Source organism: Stegostoma tigrinum, chromosome 5 (genome assembly GCF_030684315.1).
Source record: "Stegostoma tigrinum isolate sSteTig4 chromosome 5, sSteTig4.hap1, whole genome shotgun sequence".
In the NCBI taxonomy this organism is placed as follows: domain Eukaryota; kingdom Metazoa; phylum Chordata; class Chondrichthyes; order Orectolobiformes; family Stegostomatidae; genus Stegostoma; species Stegostoma tigrinum.
In genome coordinates this window covers 85391869-85409812 of record NC_081358.1, presented here as the reverse complement: position 1 = coordinate 85409812, position 17944 = coordinate 85391869, and the positions used below count along the sequence as shown (strand labels likewise).

Genomic DNA, 17944 nt, shown 5'->3' with positions numbered 1-17944 from the left:
CAAACATTAAGATTGACAAGTCGCCAGGCCCGGATCAGATTTGTCCTCGGCTGCTTTGGGAAGCGAGAAATGCAATTGCTTCGCCACTTGCGAAGATCTTTGCATCCTCGCTCTCCACTGGAGTCGTACCTGAGGACTGGAGAGAGGCAAATGTAATTCCTCTCTTCAAGAAAGGAAATAGGGAAATCCCCGGCAATTATAGACCGGTAAGTCTCACGTCTGTCGTCTGCAAGGTGTTAGAAAGGATTCTGAGGGATAAGATTTATGACCATCTGGAAGAGCATGGCTTGATCAAATACAGTCAACACGGCTTTGTGAGGGGTAGGTCATGCCTTACAAACCTTATCGAGTTTTTTGAGGATGTGACTAGTAAGGTTGATGAGGGTCAAGCTGTGGATGTGGTGTATATGGACTTCAGTAAGGCATTTGATAAGGTTCCCCATGGAAGGCTCATTCAGAAGGTCAGGAGGAATGGGATACAGGGGAACTTAGCTGCTTGGATACAGAATTGGCTGGCCAACAGAAGACAGCGAGTGGTAGTAGAAGGAAAATATTCTGCCTGGAAGTCAGTGGTGAGTGGGGTTCCACAGGGCTCTGTCCTTGGGCCTCTACTGTTTGTAATTTTTATTAATGACTTGGACGAGGGAATTGAAGGATGGGTCAGCAAGTTTGCAGACGACACAAAGGTCAGAGGTGTCGTTGACAGTGTAGAGGGCTGTTGTAGGCTGCAGCGGGACATTGACAGGATGCAGAGATGGGCTGAGAGGTGGCAGATGGAGTTCAACCTGGATAAATGCGAGGTGATGCATTTTGGAAGGTCGAATTTGAAAGCTGAGTACAGGATTAAGGATAGGATTCTTGGCAGCGTGGAGGAACAGAGGGATCTTGGTGTGCAGATACATAGATCCCTTAAAATGGCCACCCAAGTGGACAGGGTTGTTAAGAAAGCATATGGTGTTTTGGCTTTCATTAACAGGGGGATTGAGTTTAAGAGTCGTGAGATCTTGTTGCAGCTCTATAAAACTTTGGTTAGACCGCACTTGGAATACTGCGTCCAGTTCTGGGCGCCCTATTATAGGAAAGATGTGGATGCTTTGGAGAGGGTTCAGAGGAGGTTTACCAGGATGCTGCCTGGACTGGAGGGCTCATCTTATTAAGAGAGGTTGACTGAGCTCGGTCTCTTTTCATTGGAGAAAAGGAGGAGGAGAGGGGACCTAATTGAGGTATACAAGATAATGAGAGGCATAGATAGAGTCGATAGCCAGAGACTATTTCCCAGGGCAGAAATGGCTAGCACGAGGGGTCATAGTTTTAAGCTGGTTGGTGGAAAGTATAGAGGGGATGTCAGAGGCAGGTTCTTTACGCAGAGAGTTGTGAGAGCATGGAATGCGTTGCCAGCAGCAGTTGTGGAAGCAAGGTCATTGGGGTCATTTAAGAGACTGCTGGACATGCATATGGTCACAGAAATTTGAGGGTGCATCCATGAGGATCAATGGTCGGCACAACATTGTGGGCTGAAGGGCCTGTTCTGTGCTGTACTGTTCTATGTTCTATGTTCTATGATAAGCAACATGAAAACATTATTTTGCTTCGGCTGCTGATACGAGTACAGTAAAAAACAGGATAAAGGTGTTCTATTACTTCCTAGTAGACAATATCATGAAACTGGCACGGGAATGTTCAAATTGCAGCCCTGGACAATACCGTTATAGCCATTTATTAAACCTAAACTACACAATCTCAACATCTGAACATTTCAAGAGTTAACTGACAGGACTGTCATTTTCTTTGTTGAATTATAAGAATTCAGTTCTCTTCCTCAAATTTATTTCTTGATAATTTGCAGGTAATTTATACAGTTTACAGGAAACATGCATTTAATTTTGCTATATTGTTCTCAATCCTCCATACTACAAACCTTTATAACCCAGAAAGATAAAAATCTGGAAACCAACATTAACTTACATATAATATGCTTTACATGATTCAATGTCCTTAGATGCTTGACTGGAATATAAAAGAAAACTGAGGCCGAGCAACACAAGTAGCTTGAAGGATCAAGGATACAAAGCTTGATAAAAGTAGTAGTTCTTAAGAAATGCCTTGAAGAAGGAAAAAAGGCAGAGAAGTTTTGGGATGAAATGCAAGAATACAGAGTCTAAGCAGCTAAATTCATGGTCACTGATTTGGTAGTGTTTAAACACAGACAAAATTGCTGGAAAAGCTCAGCAGGTCTGGTAGCATCTGTGAAGGAAAAAATTAGAGTTAACATTTCGGGTCCAGGGACCCTTCCTCAGAACAGTTAAGGTAGGGTCAGCGGACCCCAAACATTAACTCCAATTTTTTTCTTCACAGATGGTGCAAGACCTAATTAGCTTTTCCAACAACTTTGTTTTGGGTCCTGATTTACAGCATCCACAGTTCTTTCTGTTTTTATTTGGGTAGTGTTTAAAATTAGGAATGCTCAACAAAACAGAATTGAGGGAGTTCACATCTCACAAAGTTGTATGTCTCAATTACAAGATAGGGACTGGTGAGGCAAAGGAGGTAAAAAGACAAGAAAATTTTAATATCAAAGTGCTGCTACACCAGGTATCAATAAATGCCAACAAGCACGTGGGTGATAAGTAAGCAGGACATGTGATATTGAGAGTGAGTTTTCGATGACATCTAGTTAACACAGGACAAATAATGTGGGAGGCCAGGAATATGCGAGATAAGCCAAACAATGGCATGAAAGTGGTGTTTCAGCAGTTGATTTGAGGCTGTTGGATAGCAAGGCAGAGCAGGCAGGCAATGTTATGGGGGTGGTCATGTTGATTGCATATTTGTGCATTCAAAAGCTCATTTAAGGGTCAAATAATGACACCAAAGTCATGACTGGTTCTGCCACAGACATTTGCTAAGAGGAATGGAATCAGCAGCTAGTGAACAGAATTTGTGGTGAGACCAAACACAATGAACTTTGATCTTCCCAATATTGAGTCAGCTGAAATTTTGGCTATTCTAATACAAGGTGGTAGAGAAGCAATGAGATAATTTAAAGACAGCAGTAGAATCAAGAGAAGCCGCAGTAAGACAAGAAGGCTAGGTAGCATCAGAGGAGCAGGAAAGCTGATATTTTGGGTTCCTGCTCCTCTGATGCTATATTCCTCCAGCTCCACACTGTGTTATCACAGACTCCAGCATCAGCAGTTCTCACTATCTCTGAGTGAGAAGAGCTGGTTGGAGTCCCTGCCCACATGGAAACTGACACTGTTTTCAGATGAAGACCAGCCTATGGTTGAGAAGTAAGAGGGGCCTTAAAGATTGATCTTTGGGACCATCAGAGGTTAACAATGCAGAAGCCGGAAGAGAAGTCAGTTTAACTGGGTGACTGACAACGACTAGGTGCATGAGAATAGAACGAAGTAAGTGCAATCTTAGCTTGCTAAACAACTTTGAAGAAGTGTTGGACGATGATGGTGCTGTCAGTCACAAAGACTGCAGACACACTGAGCATGATAAAGAGATAGTTTACAAGTGTCACAGTAGCATGGGACTGTCATGACATTCTTGGGAGAAGATTAATGAGAACAGTTACTGAATAAACAGCAAAGCATGTTTGCGGCTCAATGTATTCACTGTTGAGTTAGGCTTGGTTCTGATCGGATGCAACCCAGGTGGCAAATCAGGGAGGTACTCAGTGATGGGGCATGTATCATTTCACTAGAAGTGGAAAAGGAAGAGCTGTCCTTGGACCATATCACTACTGCATAGTAGCTGGCTCAGAGCGGGAATGAACTGAGAACACACTGACAACATGCAGATGTAGGTTATGGAGAAAATAGAAATTTGAGACAATAAAAAGAGAAAGTTAAAGATAATTGTTAACAAACCTTGAAAACACTTGCAGACATCTTCATGAGTTGTATAAGCCAATGTAAAAAGTTAAGGAGACTGTCAAAGAGTGATAAAGATCTTTTAAGTAGTACACTTGCACTGAGTATTTTATCCTTAGCAATGCCTTTCCAGATCCTTTCTCTTCTTCATTTCCATCTGTTCCACCCTTGCCATGTTTTACTGCCTCTGACCTTTCCCTCCAGACACTGATTCTAATAGACATTAAACCTAGTTTGCAAGACTTCCACCATTTCATCTCAGAAAATCTCAATTTACCATGGTCTCCAATCTCTCAATACCCAATCCCACAATAACCTATTTCTAGTTTCTCCTACCTCAAAGAAGACTTCCTTGATGGGTCCATTGTTCTGCCTTGATCCTGTCTTACAGAACTGATTTATCTCAATTACTTTCTCTCTTCATTGCCAGTTTCTTCCTATCTCCACCCATGAATCTTCTGACCTCCTCCGAAACTTAAGTTTCTAGATTCCAGATTGGGTTTCCTTTGCAGTAGGGACATAACACCTCTCCACATCGCTTATTGTCTATCAGAAAAGCTTAATGGCACAATATTTCTTCCTTGAACCAGTTCCCATCTGTGACCATGCTCCACCTAACTGAACTCGTTCTCAAATTGAGCAACTTCTTGCAATTTAAACACTTCCTTCAAATAAAGAAGATGCTATCCCATTCATATGGGTACTAACTGTCTCTGTATTTCAATAAAATATGAAGAACATTTCCTGTTCTTGCCCCACTCAGGTTCTCTCCCTTACACTTCTTTTTTTCACTGGATTGATGACTGTATCAATGCCATTTCCTGCTCTCAATCCAAACTGAAACACTTTATTTACTCTGCTTCCAATTTCCACCTTCCTTATCTTCACACAGACCATCTTTGATACACTCTTTCCTGTACTTCTGTCTCCATTTGAGAATAAGCCATCAAATATGTACTCCATTTTCAATGATCTCCACATCTATTTTGTCTAAACTTCTTCTCACATTGCTTCCCAAACAGACTTCCATTCCATTTTTCCAATTGTATAATGTCACCTTCCATACTAGTGCTGCTGACAAGTCCTCTTCAACATGTTTGGCAGTGAGCATGTCAATTTCATTTCCTGTATTTCGGTTCCCATTCCTTTCCCTCCCTCCAAGAAGCACAACTGAGTTACCTTGACTTCACATGACGCCTCACAGGGCTCTGTAATTTCAATAATATCACTTCTTTTCGCAGCCCAACAGTTCAGTTTCATCCACACCACTGTGCTCCACTCAATCACTGCCAACACCACCTACACTTTCTATGGCACGCTTCCTTGCAAGTATGAAAAAAAGCAACACCTGTTCTTTTACCTTACTCCTTCGAGAGGCAACAGCAATTTGCCTTGTCTTTCTTCAGATTTGGCATTCATGATGTGGTCTCTTCTATATTGAGAAAAAACATGCACATTTTCTGATTGGTTTGTAGAACATTTTCATTCAGTCCACATGTATGACTCCAAGCATCCAGCTGTTCATTATGAAAATCTCTGACCTAATCCTATTTTGCCCTCAGTCTACTGCACTGTTCAAGTGAAGATCATCAACCTGAGCTTGAGGAACAGCATCTTAGCTTTTCATCAGGCACTTCACTGCCTTCCAGACTCAACAAGTTCATTAATTTAAGATCATCGCGTCTGTCGCTGCAATTCTGGGAGACAACTGCAGAAATTGATTCCGCTTATTCTACATGCACCTCCTTTAGATTCTTTGTTCTCTCCTTAGCCCATTACTTTTTATTTTTATATTGCACCATTGTCCCTTTTGTCATTTTCTCAACCCTGTCTTTAACAATATCACAGATGTTGTTTTTTTAAAAAACTCACATTCCGGCCTCAGTGCTTGCTTAAAATCTGTAACATTGCTAACCTTCCTGTGAAAAATCATTGACGTGAAAGTTTTTTTTTCTCCAATGGTGTCTCTGAGCTGAATGTTTCCAAGATTTTCTATTCTTATTTCAGACTCCCAACAACTGTAGTAGCTAACTTATGTTAATTTTCCCAATTGCTTTCAGATCACAAATGTATTGTACAATTTACAGGTGATTACAGGTATGAATCTGTATTCAAACACACCGACATTGTCTCTCTAAGTCTCACGTTCCATATGACCATGCTTATTAGCTCAATGTCCCTGGAGTTGCAGTGAGAAATACTTAAAGGTATAGGAGTACGCAGCATTTAAAATTACACGTCACTGAATGCTGACAACATGCAAGAGGCACAATGTGTTCTCTAACTAGGAAGGATATCTATTATTCTGTGTATTGTCAGTTATATTTTCAATACTCTGCTGTAGCCACATCTTCTGCTGATCAAGTTCTTTCTCCTTCATTTCCAGTTCTTCAATCTCTGCCTTTAGGTACCTCAATCGATCTATGATTTCTTTAGTGTTACATCCTGGGCCAACACCCCTATTAAAAGAAAAATAAGTTAAATACACGCAGTTTGAAATAGGGAAGTAATATTTATATATTGGAAGGCAACATCATTTCATGGGATCAAATAAAAGCAAAGTATTTTGATGGTGGAAATCTGAAATAAAAATATTAAGTGTTGGAGGAACTCAGCAGGTCTGGCAACATCGATGGAGAAACAGGAGTTAACGTTTCAAGTCTAATGATTCTCCTTCAGAACAGGATTCCATTCTCTCCCAATTCTGAAGAAGAATCATTGGACTTGAGACTTGATAACTCTGCTTTTCTCTCCACAGGTGCTGCCAGACCAAATTCTCCAGCATTTTGTTTCCACATAAATAAATCACAACATGGCTTGGATGACAAAAATTATATTTTCATTTTAAAACAGCTTTTGGCATTTTAATATTAAAATAAAAATTCGTTCTGTACAATGGCTCAGGCAAAATTCAGCATATTATTGTCCAGATAACACTGTATATACAAGAAGTGCACAACAGAGCATACTATGAGCAGCAGCATGCAGACGTAAAGATAAAGTGTCAAACTGTGAAGTTACAAAAGGACTACTGGCATGCCAAAATGTAGAATCAGTATGAAATAGGTACAGCCAAGAAACAACGTATAAGCAAACTCTGCAGATGCACCACGCCCAGTTGTGAATGGTGATGCATAATTAAACAACAAAAGGGAAGTTACACAAACATTGTCAATGATGCGGAAACCCTGAACGTCAATACGAAATATAAAGCTGAATCATTTGCAATCATCTTTAGCCAGAGTGGCTGATCTCCCTCTGACTCCACCTGAGGTCCCCAACATCACAAATGTCAGTCTTCAGCCAATTCAATTCACTCCATGTGATATCAAAAAAATAGCCGACAGCACTGGAAACTGCAATAAACAAGCTGTTCCAGTGCAAGTGCAACACTGGCATTATCCTACTAATGTGGAATATTGTTCAAGTGAGTCCTGTCCACATAAAGGAGGATAGGTCTAAACTGCCCAAGTACTACCCCATTACTCTACTCTCAATCATTTGTAAAATGAAGGAAAGCAACATTGGCAGAGTTATTAAACTGCACTTACCCAGCAAAATCTGCTTACTGATTCACAGTCTGGGTTCTACCAGGGCCATTCAGCTCCTAACCTCATTACATTTTTGGTCTAAACATGAACAAAAGCTTTGATAAGAAAGGTAACATTTGCCCATGTGTGGCATGAAGAAGCCCCAGCAAAGCTGACATCATACAAAAACACAGAGGATAAGTGCAGGAGGAGGCCATTCGGTCTTTTGAGCCTGCTCTGCCATTCTTCAAGATCGTGGCTGATCATCCAATTCAATAGCATATTCCTGCTTTCTCCCCATAACCTTCGATTTCATATATCTAGCTGCCTCGTGAATACATTCAATGTTTTGGCATCAACTACTTTCTGTGGCAAAGAATTCCACAGACTCAGAACACTTTGGGCGAAGAAGTGTCTCCACATCTCTGTTCTAAATGGTCTACTATTCTCAAACCCTCTGACTACGAACCCTGGTTCTGGACACAATCGCCATCGCGAATATCCTCCCTGCATCTACCCTGTATAGTCCAGTTAGAATTTTACAAGTCTGTATGAGATTCCCCCCTCATTCATCTGAACTCCAATGAAAGCAATCCTAACCTAATCCATCTCTCCTCATGTCCTGCCATCCCTGGAATCAGTCTGATAAACCTTTGCTGCGCTCCCTTGAGAGCAAGAACATCCTTCCTCAGAAAAGGAGACCAAAACTACACTTAACATTCTAGGTGTGGCCTCACTAAGGTCCTGTATAACAGCAACAACACATTCCTGCTCTTGTAGTTGAAACCTCTCAGAACGATGGCCAACATACCATTTGCCTTCTTTACCGCCTCCTGCACCTGAATGCTTACCTTCAGCAACTGGTGCTCAATGATACCCAAGTCCCGCTGCACACTCCCCTCTCCCAATTTACAGTCATTCAGGTAGTAATCTGCCTTCTTGTTTCCAAAGTGAATAACCTCATATTTATCACAAACCTCACATTTGGAAACAAGAAAACTCTCAACCTGTTGGACTCGTACCCAGCCCAAAAAAATGATATGCGTGGTTATTAAAGATCCATCATCTCAGGCCCAGGCCATCTCAGCAGGAGTTTTTCAGGGTTGTATGCTAGGCCCAATCCTAATCAGGACTTTACACCTATGATCTATCCTCCATCATGTGGTCAGACATGGAGATGTTCAGTGATGATCATACAGTGTTCAGCACCATTCTGGACTCCTCAGACACTGAAGCAGTCTGTTTCCATGAACAGCAAGACCTGGACGTCATTCAGGTTTGTACTGATAAATGGCAAGTAACACACGCTTCACACAAATTTCAGGTGACCATCTCTATCAGAGAGAATCTAACTTTCATCCCTTGACAATCAATGGCAATGTAATCACTGAATACCAGAAAATTAACATTCTGGTTTTATTATTGACCACAGAGACATAACTGGACCAGCCAAATAAAAAGTGCAGCTCCAAGAGCAAGTCAGAATCTGGGACTCTGCAATAACTCACCTCGTGACTTCCAGTTCGTATTCACCATTGACAAGGCATAATTCAGGACCGTGCTGAAATACTATTCACTTTCCTGGATGGGTGTAGTTCCAACAACACTCGAAGTTCAACATGATGCCCAGGCCAAAGCAGCTCACTAGACTGGTACCCTATCACTACACTCCACTTTCACTCCCTCTACCACTGATGTACAACGGTCACACTGTGTACCATTTACAGGAGTAACTGCAGCAACTTACCAGGATTTTTTTGAAAGAATCTTTCAAAAGTGCACTACCTAGAAGGACAAAGACAGATTCACAGCAACGCTCTTGGATGCAACTAACCCTCCATACAACATAACATCCTTTCTTAATTGCCATTCTTCCACTGTAACCCCCGCATTCAAATCCAGGAGTTCCTTTCTTAACTGCACTGAGAGTGTATCTGAATGACATAGATCACAAGCAATTCAAGAAGGTGGCTCAGCATTACCTCTCAATGGTAATTATGATTGAGCAAGAAGTGTAGTTCTTGTCTGTGACACCCTCAGACTGCGAAAAAATAAAAATAATTTACCGAGGAAGATAAAATTTCACAATGTACAAAATTATAAATATGTTGCTTCACAAAACAGTTAAATGCATCAAATACAATCTCTCATTACTAGAGTAGTTAAAACACAGATGAATTTCAGAGATACAAACTAGCATTTATCAGTGTACAAAGGGATAATAGAGCACAGGAAGAGGCCTTTCCACACACCAAGTCTGTGCCAATTCCTTATAGACCATATTTATGCCCACTATTTATTGCCCAGGTGCAGTTTCTATCCATCTGTTCATCTCCTGATCATGTGTCTGTCAAGATACATCTTAAACACTGCCAACGTGCCTGTTTTTACCACCTTCACTGGCAGTGTTCCAGGCACCCACCACCCTCTGAGGGAAAGATTTTCACTGCACTTCTCCCCTAAACTTGCCCCCACTCACCTCAAATCTGTGTCTGCTTGTAGTTGACCTTTCCACCCTGGGAAAAATACACTGACTATCCACTCTATCTATGCCTCAATTTTATTGACTTCTATCAGGTCGCCCCTCAGCCTCTGTCTCTCCGGTGAAAACAATCCAAGTTTACCTAACCTTGCCTCATAACTAAAACCCTCCAGAACAGAAAACATCTGGTAAACGTTTTCTACACCCTCTCCAAAGCATCCACGTCTTTCTGGTAGTATGGCGACCAGAACTGCACGCAATATTCCAAATGTGGCCTGACTAAATTTTTATATAGCTGTAACATAACTTGCCAATTATTATATTCAATGCCCTGGCTGATGAAGGTAAATGTGCTCTGTATGCCTTCTTGATCAGCTTATCCACTTGGGGTGCCACTTTCAGGGATCTAGATTAGATTAGATTCCCTGCAGTGTGGAAACAGGCCTTTCGGCCCAACAAGTCCACACTGCCTCTTGATATATCCCACCCAGACCCATCCCCCTATAACCCTCACACCCCTAAATACTACGGGCAATTTAGCATGGCCAATCCACCTAACCTGCACATTTTTGGACTGTGGGAGGAAACCGGAGCACCCGGAGGAAACCCACGCAGACATGGGGAGAACGTGCAAACTCCACACAAGCAGTCACCCAAAGGTAGATTTGAACCCAGGTCCCTGGCGCTGTGAGACTGCAAGGCTAACCCACTGAGTCATCGTGCCGCCCCTATGGACCTGTACACCCAGATCCCTCTGTATGTCAATGTTACTAAGGGTTCTGCCATTTTATTGCATAATTTGCACCTGAATTTGATCTTCCAAAATGCATCACTTTACATTTGCGCGGACTAAACTCTGTCTGCCACTTCTCTGCCCAAATCTGCCATTCATCTACATTCCACTGTATCCTTTGACAATCCTCCGCACTACCTGCAACTCTGCCAGTTTTGGTGTCATCCAGAAAGTTACTAATCAAACCATCTATAGTTTCCTCTAGATCATTTGTTTATATTACAAACAACAAAGGACCATGACTGAACCCTGGGGAACACCACTAGTTACTGATCTCCATTCTGAAAAGCAGCATTCCACTGTTAATTTTTGTCTTTTCTGACCAAGTCAGTTCCATAACCATCTAGCCAGGACATACCAGATCCTGAGAGATTCCACTTTTGTACCAGCCTATCATGAGGTACTGTATCAAATTCCTTACTAAAGTGTATGTTGACAACATCCACAGTGATTCCTGTCACATCCTCAAAAAAACTCAATCAAGTTGATGAGACATGACCTTCCCTGCACAAACCCACACTATCACTAACAAGTCCCTTCACTTCCAAATGTGAATAAATCTTGTCTCTCAGTATTTTCTTCAATAGCTTTCCACCATGTGGATACACAAATACATACATTTATAAAAGGAGCTGCCGTGTTACTGGCAAGCTAGAGGGTTTGCTATTACACACAAGTCACCTTTTTATTTTGAGAATTCAGGCCATGTTGACACATTAGAGAAATAGATAATAGATATCAAGATTGTTACTACTGAGTTAATTGTAGTTCTCAAAGCAATAAATTCATACGGCAACAGAATTGGTACAATTTGCTGGGTCTGTATTCTTGAGCACAAATAGCCACCAGGTGCTACAGGAGCAGACGTGTAGAGATTGCAGATACCTGTAGGAAATATAGAGTAGTATTGGCTGGAGATTTGAATTTCCCCAGTATTGGCTGGGCCATCTAGAGGGTAAAAAGCCTGGACAGGGTGGAATTTGTCAAATGTGTCCAAGAAAGCTTCCTAAATCAACATGTAGACAGCCCTACTTGGGAAGGTGAAACACTGGGCCTCCTCTTAAGAAATAAGGTTGGGCAAGGGACTGAAGTGTCAGTCAGAGGGCACTTTGGGTCTGGTGACCATAACTCTCGCAATTTTAACATAGTTATGGAAAAAGATAGGACAGGTCCACAGGTTAAGGTGCTAAACTGGAGCAAGGCAAATTTTGGGGTCATTGGGCAGGATCTAGCAGAGATCAACTGCGTGAGTCTGTTTGAAGGAAAAGGAATGACAGGAAAATGGGAGGCTTTTTAAAAGTGCAACATCAAGAGTTCAGGGACAGGATATCTCTGTTAGGGCGAAAGGAAAAGCTGGCAGGTTTACAGATCCCTGGCTGACGAGGGATAATTGAAGCTTTGGGCAGGAAGAATAAGAAGGCAGACACTGGATTTAAGCTAGGAGCAAAAACAAAGTTGCTGGAAAAGCTCAGCAGGTCTGGCAGCATCTGTGGAGGAGAAAATAGAGTTAACGTTTCGGGTCCGGTGACCCTCCCTCAGAGCTGATGGTGGCTGGGAAAATGTCAATTTATATGCAGAAAATAGGGAGGTGGGAGTAAACGATAAGATAGAGCCCAAAGAGAGAGAAAGACAGTTGGACAGTCAAAGGAGATGCTAATGATCAGGCTGGGAGGGTGAATGGTTGTTCATGGGGACTGTTGGTGACTAACAACAGGAGGTGTGTATTGGCAGGCTGTGTGTTAACAAGGATGTAACTGGATTTAATCTATCAAGCTCAAGTGACTTCCTGGGTGACTAAAGAAACCGTAGGAGCACACGCAGGAGGGAAATCAGAAGAACGAAAAGACAGCATGAGATGGATCTGACAGATAAGGTTAAAGATAATCCCGAGAGGCTCTATAGCTACATTAAGAGTAAAGGGGGGGCCAGGGAGAGAATAGGTCTCCTTAAAGATCAACATGGCCATCTACATGTGGTGCCACAGGAGATGGAGAAGATTTTTAATGACTATTTCACCTCAGTGTTTACTGAAGAGAGAATCATGGATGTGAAGGAAACAAGGAAAATGAGTGGGGATGTTTTGAACCGCATACACCTTAGCAGAGTGGAGTTGTTTGTAGCCTCAAAGTGCACTAAGGTGGATAAGTCTCCCCCCCCACCCCCACCCAACCGCCGGCCCGCAGCCTGATCAAGTCCATCCTCTAGTATTGCAGGACACTAGGAAAGAAATTGCAGAGGATCTGGCAGAGATTTTTGCTTCTTCTTTAGCCACTGAATTTCCAGAAGACTGGAGGGTGGCTAATGTTGTTCCATTGTTGAAGAAAGGTAGCAAAGACTACAGGCCAGTGAGCCTGACATCAGTGCTAGGCAAGCTATTGGAGAGGATACTGAGGGACAGGATCAACCAACATTTGGATGGTCAAGGTCTGATTAAGGATAGTCAGCAGGGGTAGGGCAGTGGATGTTGTCTATAAGGCCTTTGACAAGGTCCCCCACAGCAGGCTAGTCATGAAAGTTAGGTTAGATGGGATCCAGGGATAGCTTGCTAATTGGATTCAAAATTGGATCGATGGTAAGAAGCAGAGGGTGATAGTTGAAGGTTGTTTCTCAGACTGGATTCCTGTGACTAGTGGTGTGCCACAGGGGTCGGTGCTGGGATCTTTGTTATTTACATAACTGATCTGGATGTGAATGTACAAGGCATGATTAGTAATTTTGCAGATGATACAAAACTAGGAGGTACCACTGAAGCAAATTTCTCAAAATTACAAAGGGATCTTGATCAGATGGGAAAATGGGCCGAGGAATGGCAAGTGCAATTCAATACAGAAAAGAGTGAGATGTTGCACTTTGGAAAGTCAAACCAAAGTAGGACTTCTCTTCCTCCAGATGCTGCCTAGTTTGCTGTGCTTTTCCAGCCTCCCTTACGGCTACCTTAAGCTTCTAAGTGTTGTTGGAACTTCATAAATTGTCAATCCCGTGTGGTTCTTCTGCCAATTACCTTAAATTGGTGTCCTGTGGTATTAGCTTTCCTTCCAATGGGAAGGAGATTTCCTTACTTACTTGATCAAAATCCTTTATAATTTTGAAAATTTCCATTAAATTTCTTTTAACTATTACTCTGTGAAAAACAATTCCAGCACTGCTATTCTCTTAACTACTGAACATTTCCCTCTTCCTCTGACTGTGAATAAAAAGCAGTGGTATGACTCTAGTAAAACCTCTCTGTACCCTCTCCAGGGTTTTCATACCTTCCTAAATGCATTGTCCACAGTTGGCCATAATACTTCAGCTTAGCTTAAATAGTAATATATCAATGTTGAACACAATTTCGTTCCTACTGCAAGCTATACTTCTCCTTCTACAGCCTACCATTCCATACCTTGTTATTGTAAAATTATAAAATAAAGCAGTTGAAGATATACGAATGTGAACCTCCAGTACGCTCTGCTCTTTAAAACTGTATCAGTTATATTGACTTTCATTTCTCCTTCAAAAATGAACTGTTATGCTTTTTAACATTAAATTTAATCTGTAATGTGTCTGCACATTTCACAACGTTTATGTCTCTTGAAATCTGGTCCTTTGCTTCTCATTGTTTGCTCCTTTGCAGGTTTTTCTACATCTATAGACTTTGTTATAATTTCAGAGTTTAAGTATATACATATGTATCCATAAAAAAAATTGGTGTCACTTTAACCTACTTCCACTGGATACTGTTTTTTGATTTCTTCTCAATTAATCCAATTCCTTCCAATACATTGGTGATATCATAGATTCTTCTTTTCTGTCTTACTGCAAGTGTGTCAGCAGCCTGTTGATAAAAAGCAAGAAAACATTGAACACATCTATTTTTACCAAAATCTTAACTTCTATTTTGATTTGTATTAGGGTTTCTAAGTACGTGAAAGCTAAATACCAGAATCATTTGGCAAGGTGCTCACAACTTTAGCGTGCTTGGGAATATTTGCGGATATCTACGATTTACATTTTCTTATTGCAGTAATTTTGCAATAAGAAACCAGGCATGGAAATGGGAGCAACACAAACTTTTAAAATATTGACAAAAAATACTGGAAATATTAGGAGGTCAGATAGTACCTGTGGAGACATAGGCAAGATTGCACACAACTTCCCAAATAAATGGCAGTTCCCAAAATTCTAAAAGCATATAATGTACGAGAATGATAAGACTGACTTTAAAGTGAAGATATTTGAGATTTGGTGCTTCAACAAGCGGCGCCAAGGATGTCAATGTTATATTCCTAGGGAACAAGGCTGAAAAATTGTTGGTTCACAATCCAAATTAAATGTTTTTCCCTGGTGATGTCCAACACAAAACCCATCTGCATCAGTACTTCTAAATATGCTGAATCAAAATAATCTCCTGTTAAAAAAAAAACTTCAGATTTAGAATGTTTTTATTTTGAAAGCTGGGCTGCAGAATGCTAAAGGGGACTTGTTGGCATCGTTTTATACAAGTCCATTCCATCTTCAAGGTGAAAGTCTGCTGGAAAAAAAATTCAGCACTTTTTAAAAGAGCATTACTAAGGTACTTGATTTTTCTGGAGGTGGGGTGACGGAAGCTGGAAAGATGACTCATTTCAGAATAGAAAAGATCCTCCAATCAAAACTGCAAGTAGAAAAAAATGACATTATACAAAAAGTAACAGGCAAAGGTCTGGTCTCTGGCTAGGGAGAACAGGATGGGATTGGGAAGCAACAGCATTTCAGGAATTATGAAATACTGATAAGATCAGCAACTGCAGGTGTCAACTGTAGCTCAGTGGATAGCGCTATCATAGTCAGAAGGTCAACTCCAAAGATTTGCACACAAAAACATTGATCAACAGTCCTATATTGTACTGAGGGAGTACTGCGCTGTCTGAAGTGCCATCTTTAAATTAAACATTAGTCAATGTGTCTATTTTGATTCAGCACAAATAATCCCCTGTAAAATAATAAGCCTTCAGATCTAGAATGTTTGTGTTTTGAAAGGTGGGCTGTAGAATGCCAAAGGAGTCTGTGGCAATATACCATACAAATCCATTCCTCCTCAAAGGTGAAATTCTATTGGAAAAAAATATTCAGCACTTTTAAAAAAGAGTATTACTAAAGTACTTGATTTTCCTCCAGCAAGATAATTCATTTCAAAATAGAAAAGATCCTCCAATCAAAACTGTAAGGAGAAAAAAATGACATGGCACGAAAAGAACAACTATCCCCCTCTAATGAGAATAATGTGCTGTACATTTCTTAACTGTATGATGCAAATTGATTTTGTGTTGTACATGACAAGGGGATAAAACTTAAATTGGTAGTTGTCCCTCAGGTTGTAGCCAATATTTATTGCTTAGTCAACATCACTAAAATATATTAGACAAGATGTCCATCCTGGGCCTCCCCCAGCATCACAATGACACCACCCGGAAACTGGAGGAGCAGCATCTTATATTCCGGCTTGGGCGCCTACAACCCGACGGTCTCAATGTGGACTTTACCAGTTTCAAAATCTCCCCACCATTGGCCTCATCCCACGACCAACTCTCCCTCTCGTCCCCACCTCCTTGTCCATCTTCTCTCCCACCTAACTGACCATTCGCCACCACTGCCTACTTGCACTCACCTATCACCACCCCACCTACCTTCCCCACCCCTCCTATTTATTTCAGAGCTCCCTTGCCCCCACTCCTCCCCCATTTTTGAAGAAGGGTCCCAACAGGAAATGTCAATTTTCCTGCTCCTCTGAGCTCCTCCAGTTCCACACTCTTATCTCTGACTTCAGCATCAGCAGCTCTTACTATCTCTGAGGCATTGTTGTTTGAAGATCATGCTTGGTACAAATTGGCAGCTGAGTCTCCACCCATCATCATTTCTACCCTGTGACAAAGCTAGTCACACTATATTTTTTCCCAAACCCTTTCTTTTTATATCTACATAGAAAAGTATACTTCAAAAACACTGTTGTGAAGTGTCTGGGACATCCTAGGTACGCTGAAGTCACTGTGTTAATGTAGCTTTTTTCTCCAGGATGAACACAGCTGACCTTGATAGTTATAGTTCCCCTGCTTTTGGATAACCCACTTCGTGACAAACATCAGCCTATCTACTGTGGAAAAACTTTCTGTCCCATTGTGAGCACTAAATTTAAATGTCACAATGTTTTCCTGATCAGTCTCATTTAAATTTCATATTCCAGGCAATTTCACAGACTCTTTATTCATGAGTGATCCATACAGGAAAAGCAGGTACCAATGTTTGGGATTTAAAAATATTACCTTGGATTTAAATTCCTCTATGTTTTACCAATCTCAGATGCAACTTCTTTGACAGTGCTACAAACACCCCATCCACAAAAACTTTTCATGCTTGAATTTCATTCTCCCTTCATTCTATACAAGGATTAATAATTAAAAACCACACTAAACAAACTTTAGGTCACCCCTCTTAATATCTTCGACTATTCATCCAGTTTTGACTACATACCATTGTCGAGCACCTTGGGGTATTTTACTACAGCAAATTCGTTATACAAGCGCTCTCGCAGGGCTCTTGTGGTGCCATGGTAGCGCCCCTACCTCTGGGTTCAAGTCCCACCTGTTGAGAGCTGTGTCACGACATGTCTGAACAGGTCGATTAGAACTATCTATAAATGTTACATGTTCTTAAATCAGTTGCCGAAATGGAACGATTGATAATGAAACAGGCAAGTAACCCATTCCAGATTCAGCACCACACCTTTTATAAGTTTGAAAACGATTATTTCCTCGTTTATAAAATAACGCACTTCCAATATGAAAATTAAAGAAAACGTGTTATATGGTTGCATAGAGACTGTGCCACAAATTATTCCCTTCGGGGAGCCGACAACAATCAGCACCTACGCTCCGCTACAAGTGAATCAAAAAGGATGGGTGAGTGAAACGTGTGAAGATCGTGCTTCAAGAATGCTGAGGGAGCTGCTGGACTGGTCAGCAGCAGGAGATGCCTCGCAGGTTTTGTTTTCACACATGTGCTCTCTCCCCTGCCATTGCTGGCCTGGCCCTGACCTGCTTGAGGTCCAGCACTCCGTCCTTGGCCTCCTGCAGCAACGACACGAATCGGGTGGTGAGGAGCCCGAGACTCTTCTCGTGGCGGCTCGAGGCCGGACTCGAGCCTGAACCTCGGATTCCGTGACCCGTGCCGTTCCAACCGCTCTCTTCACGGACAGACTCGGCCATCACCACGGACGATTGTGACGTCACCGCGACTAAAGCTT

At 41.6% G+C, this 17944-nt stretch overlaps 1 protein-coding gene across 3 annotated transcripts in view; it reads right to left on the bottom strand.

Annotated features, from left to right (window-relative positions):
• Positions 1–17944, bottom strand: part of LOC125451622 (transcription factor E2F5-like) — a 44825-nt gene extending 26881 nt beyond the window's left edge. For 2 of the 3 annotated variants that reach the window (XM_048528962.2, XM_048528960.2), the window contains exons 1-4: positions 17736–17944; positions 14391–14500; positions 6179–6340; positions 3879–3922 (exon numbers count right to left, since the gene is read on the bottom strand). In XM_048528962.2, coding sequence (XP_048384919.1) covers positions 3879–3922; positions 6179–6340; positions 14391–14500; positions 17736–17906 — 487 coding nt within the window. In that variant the 5' untranslated portion in view covers positions 17907–17944. The remainder of the gene's footprint in view (positions 1–3878; positions 3923–6178; positions 6341–14390; positions 14501–17735) is intronic. The other variant, XM_048528961.2, reaches the window with a different exon arrangement.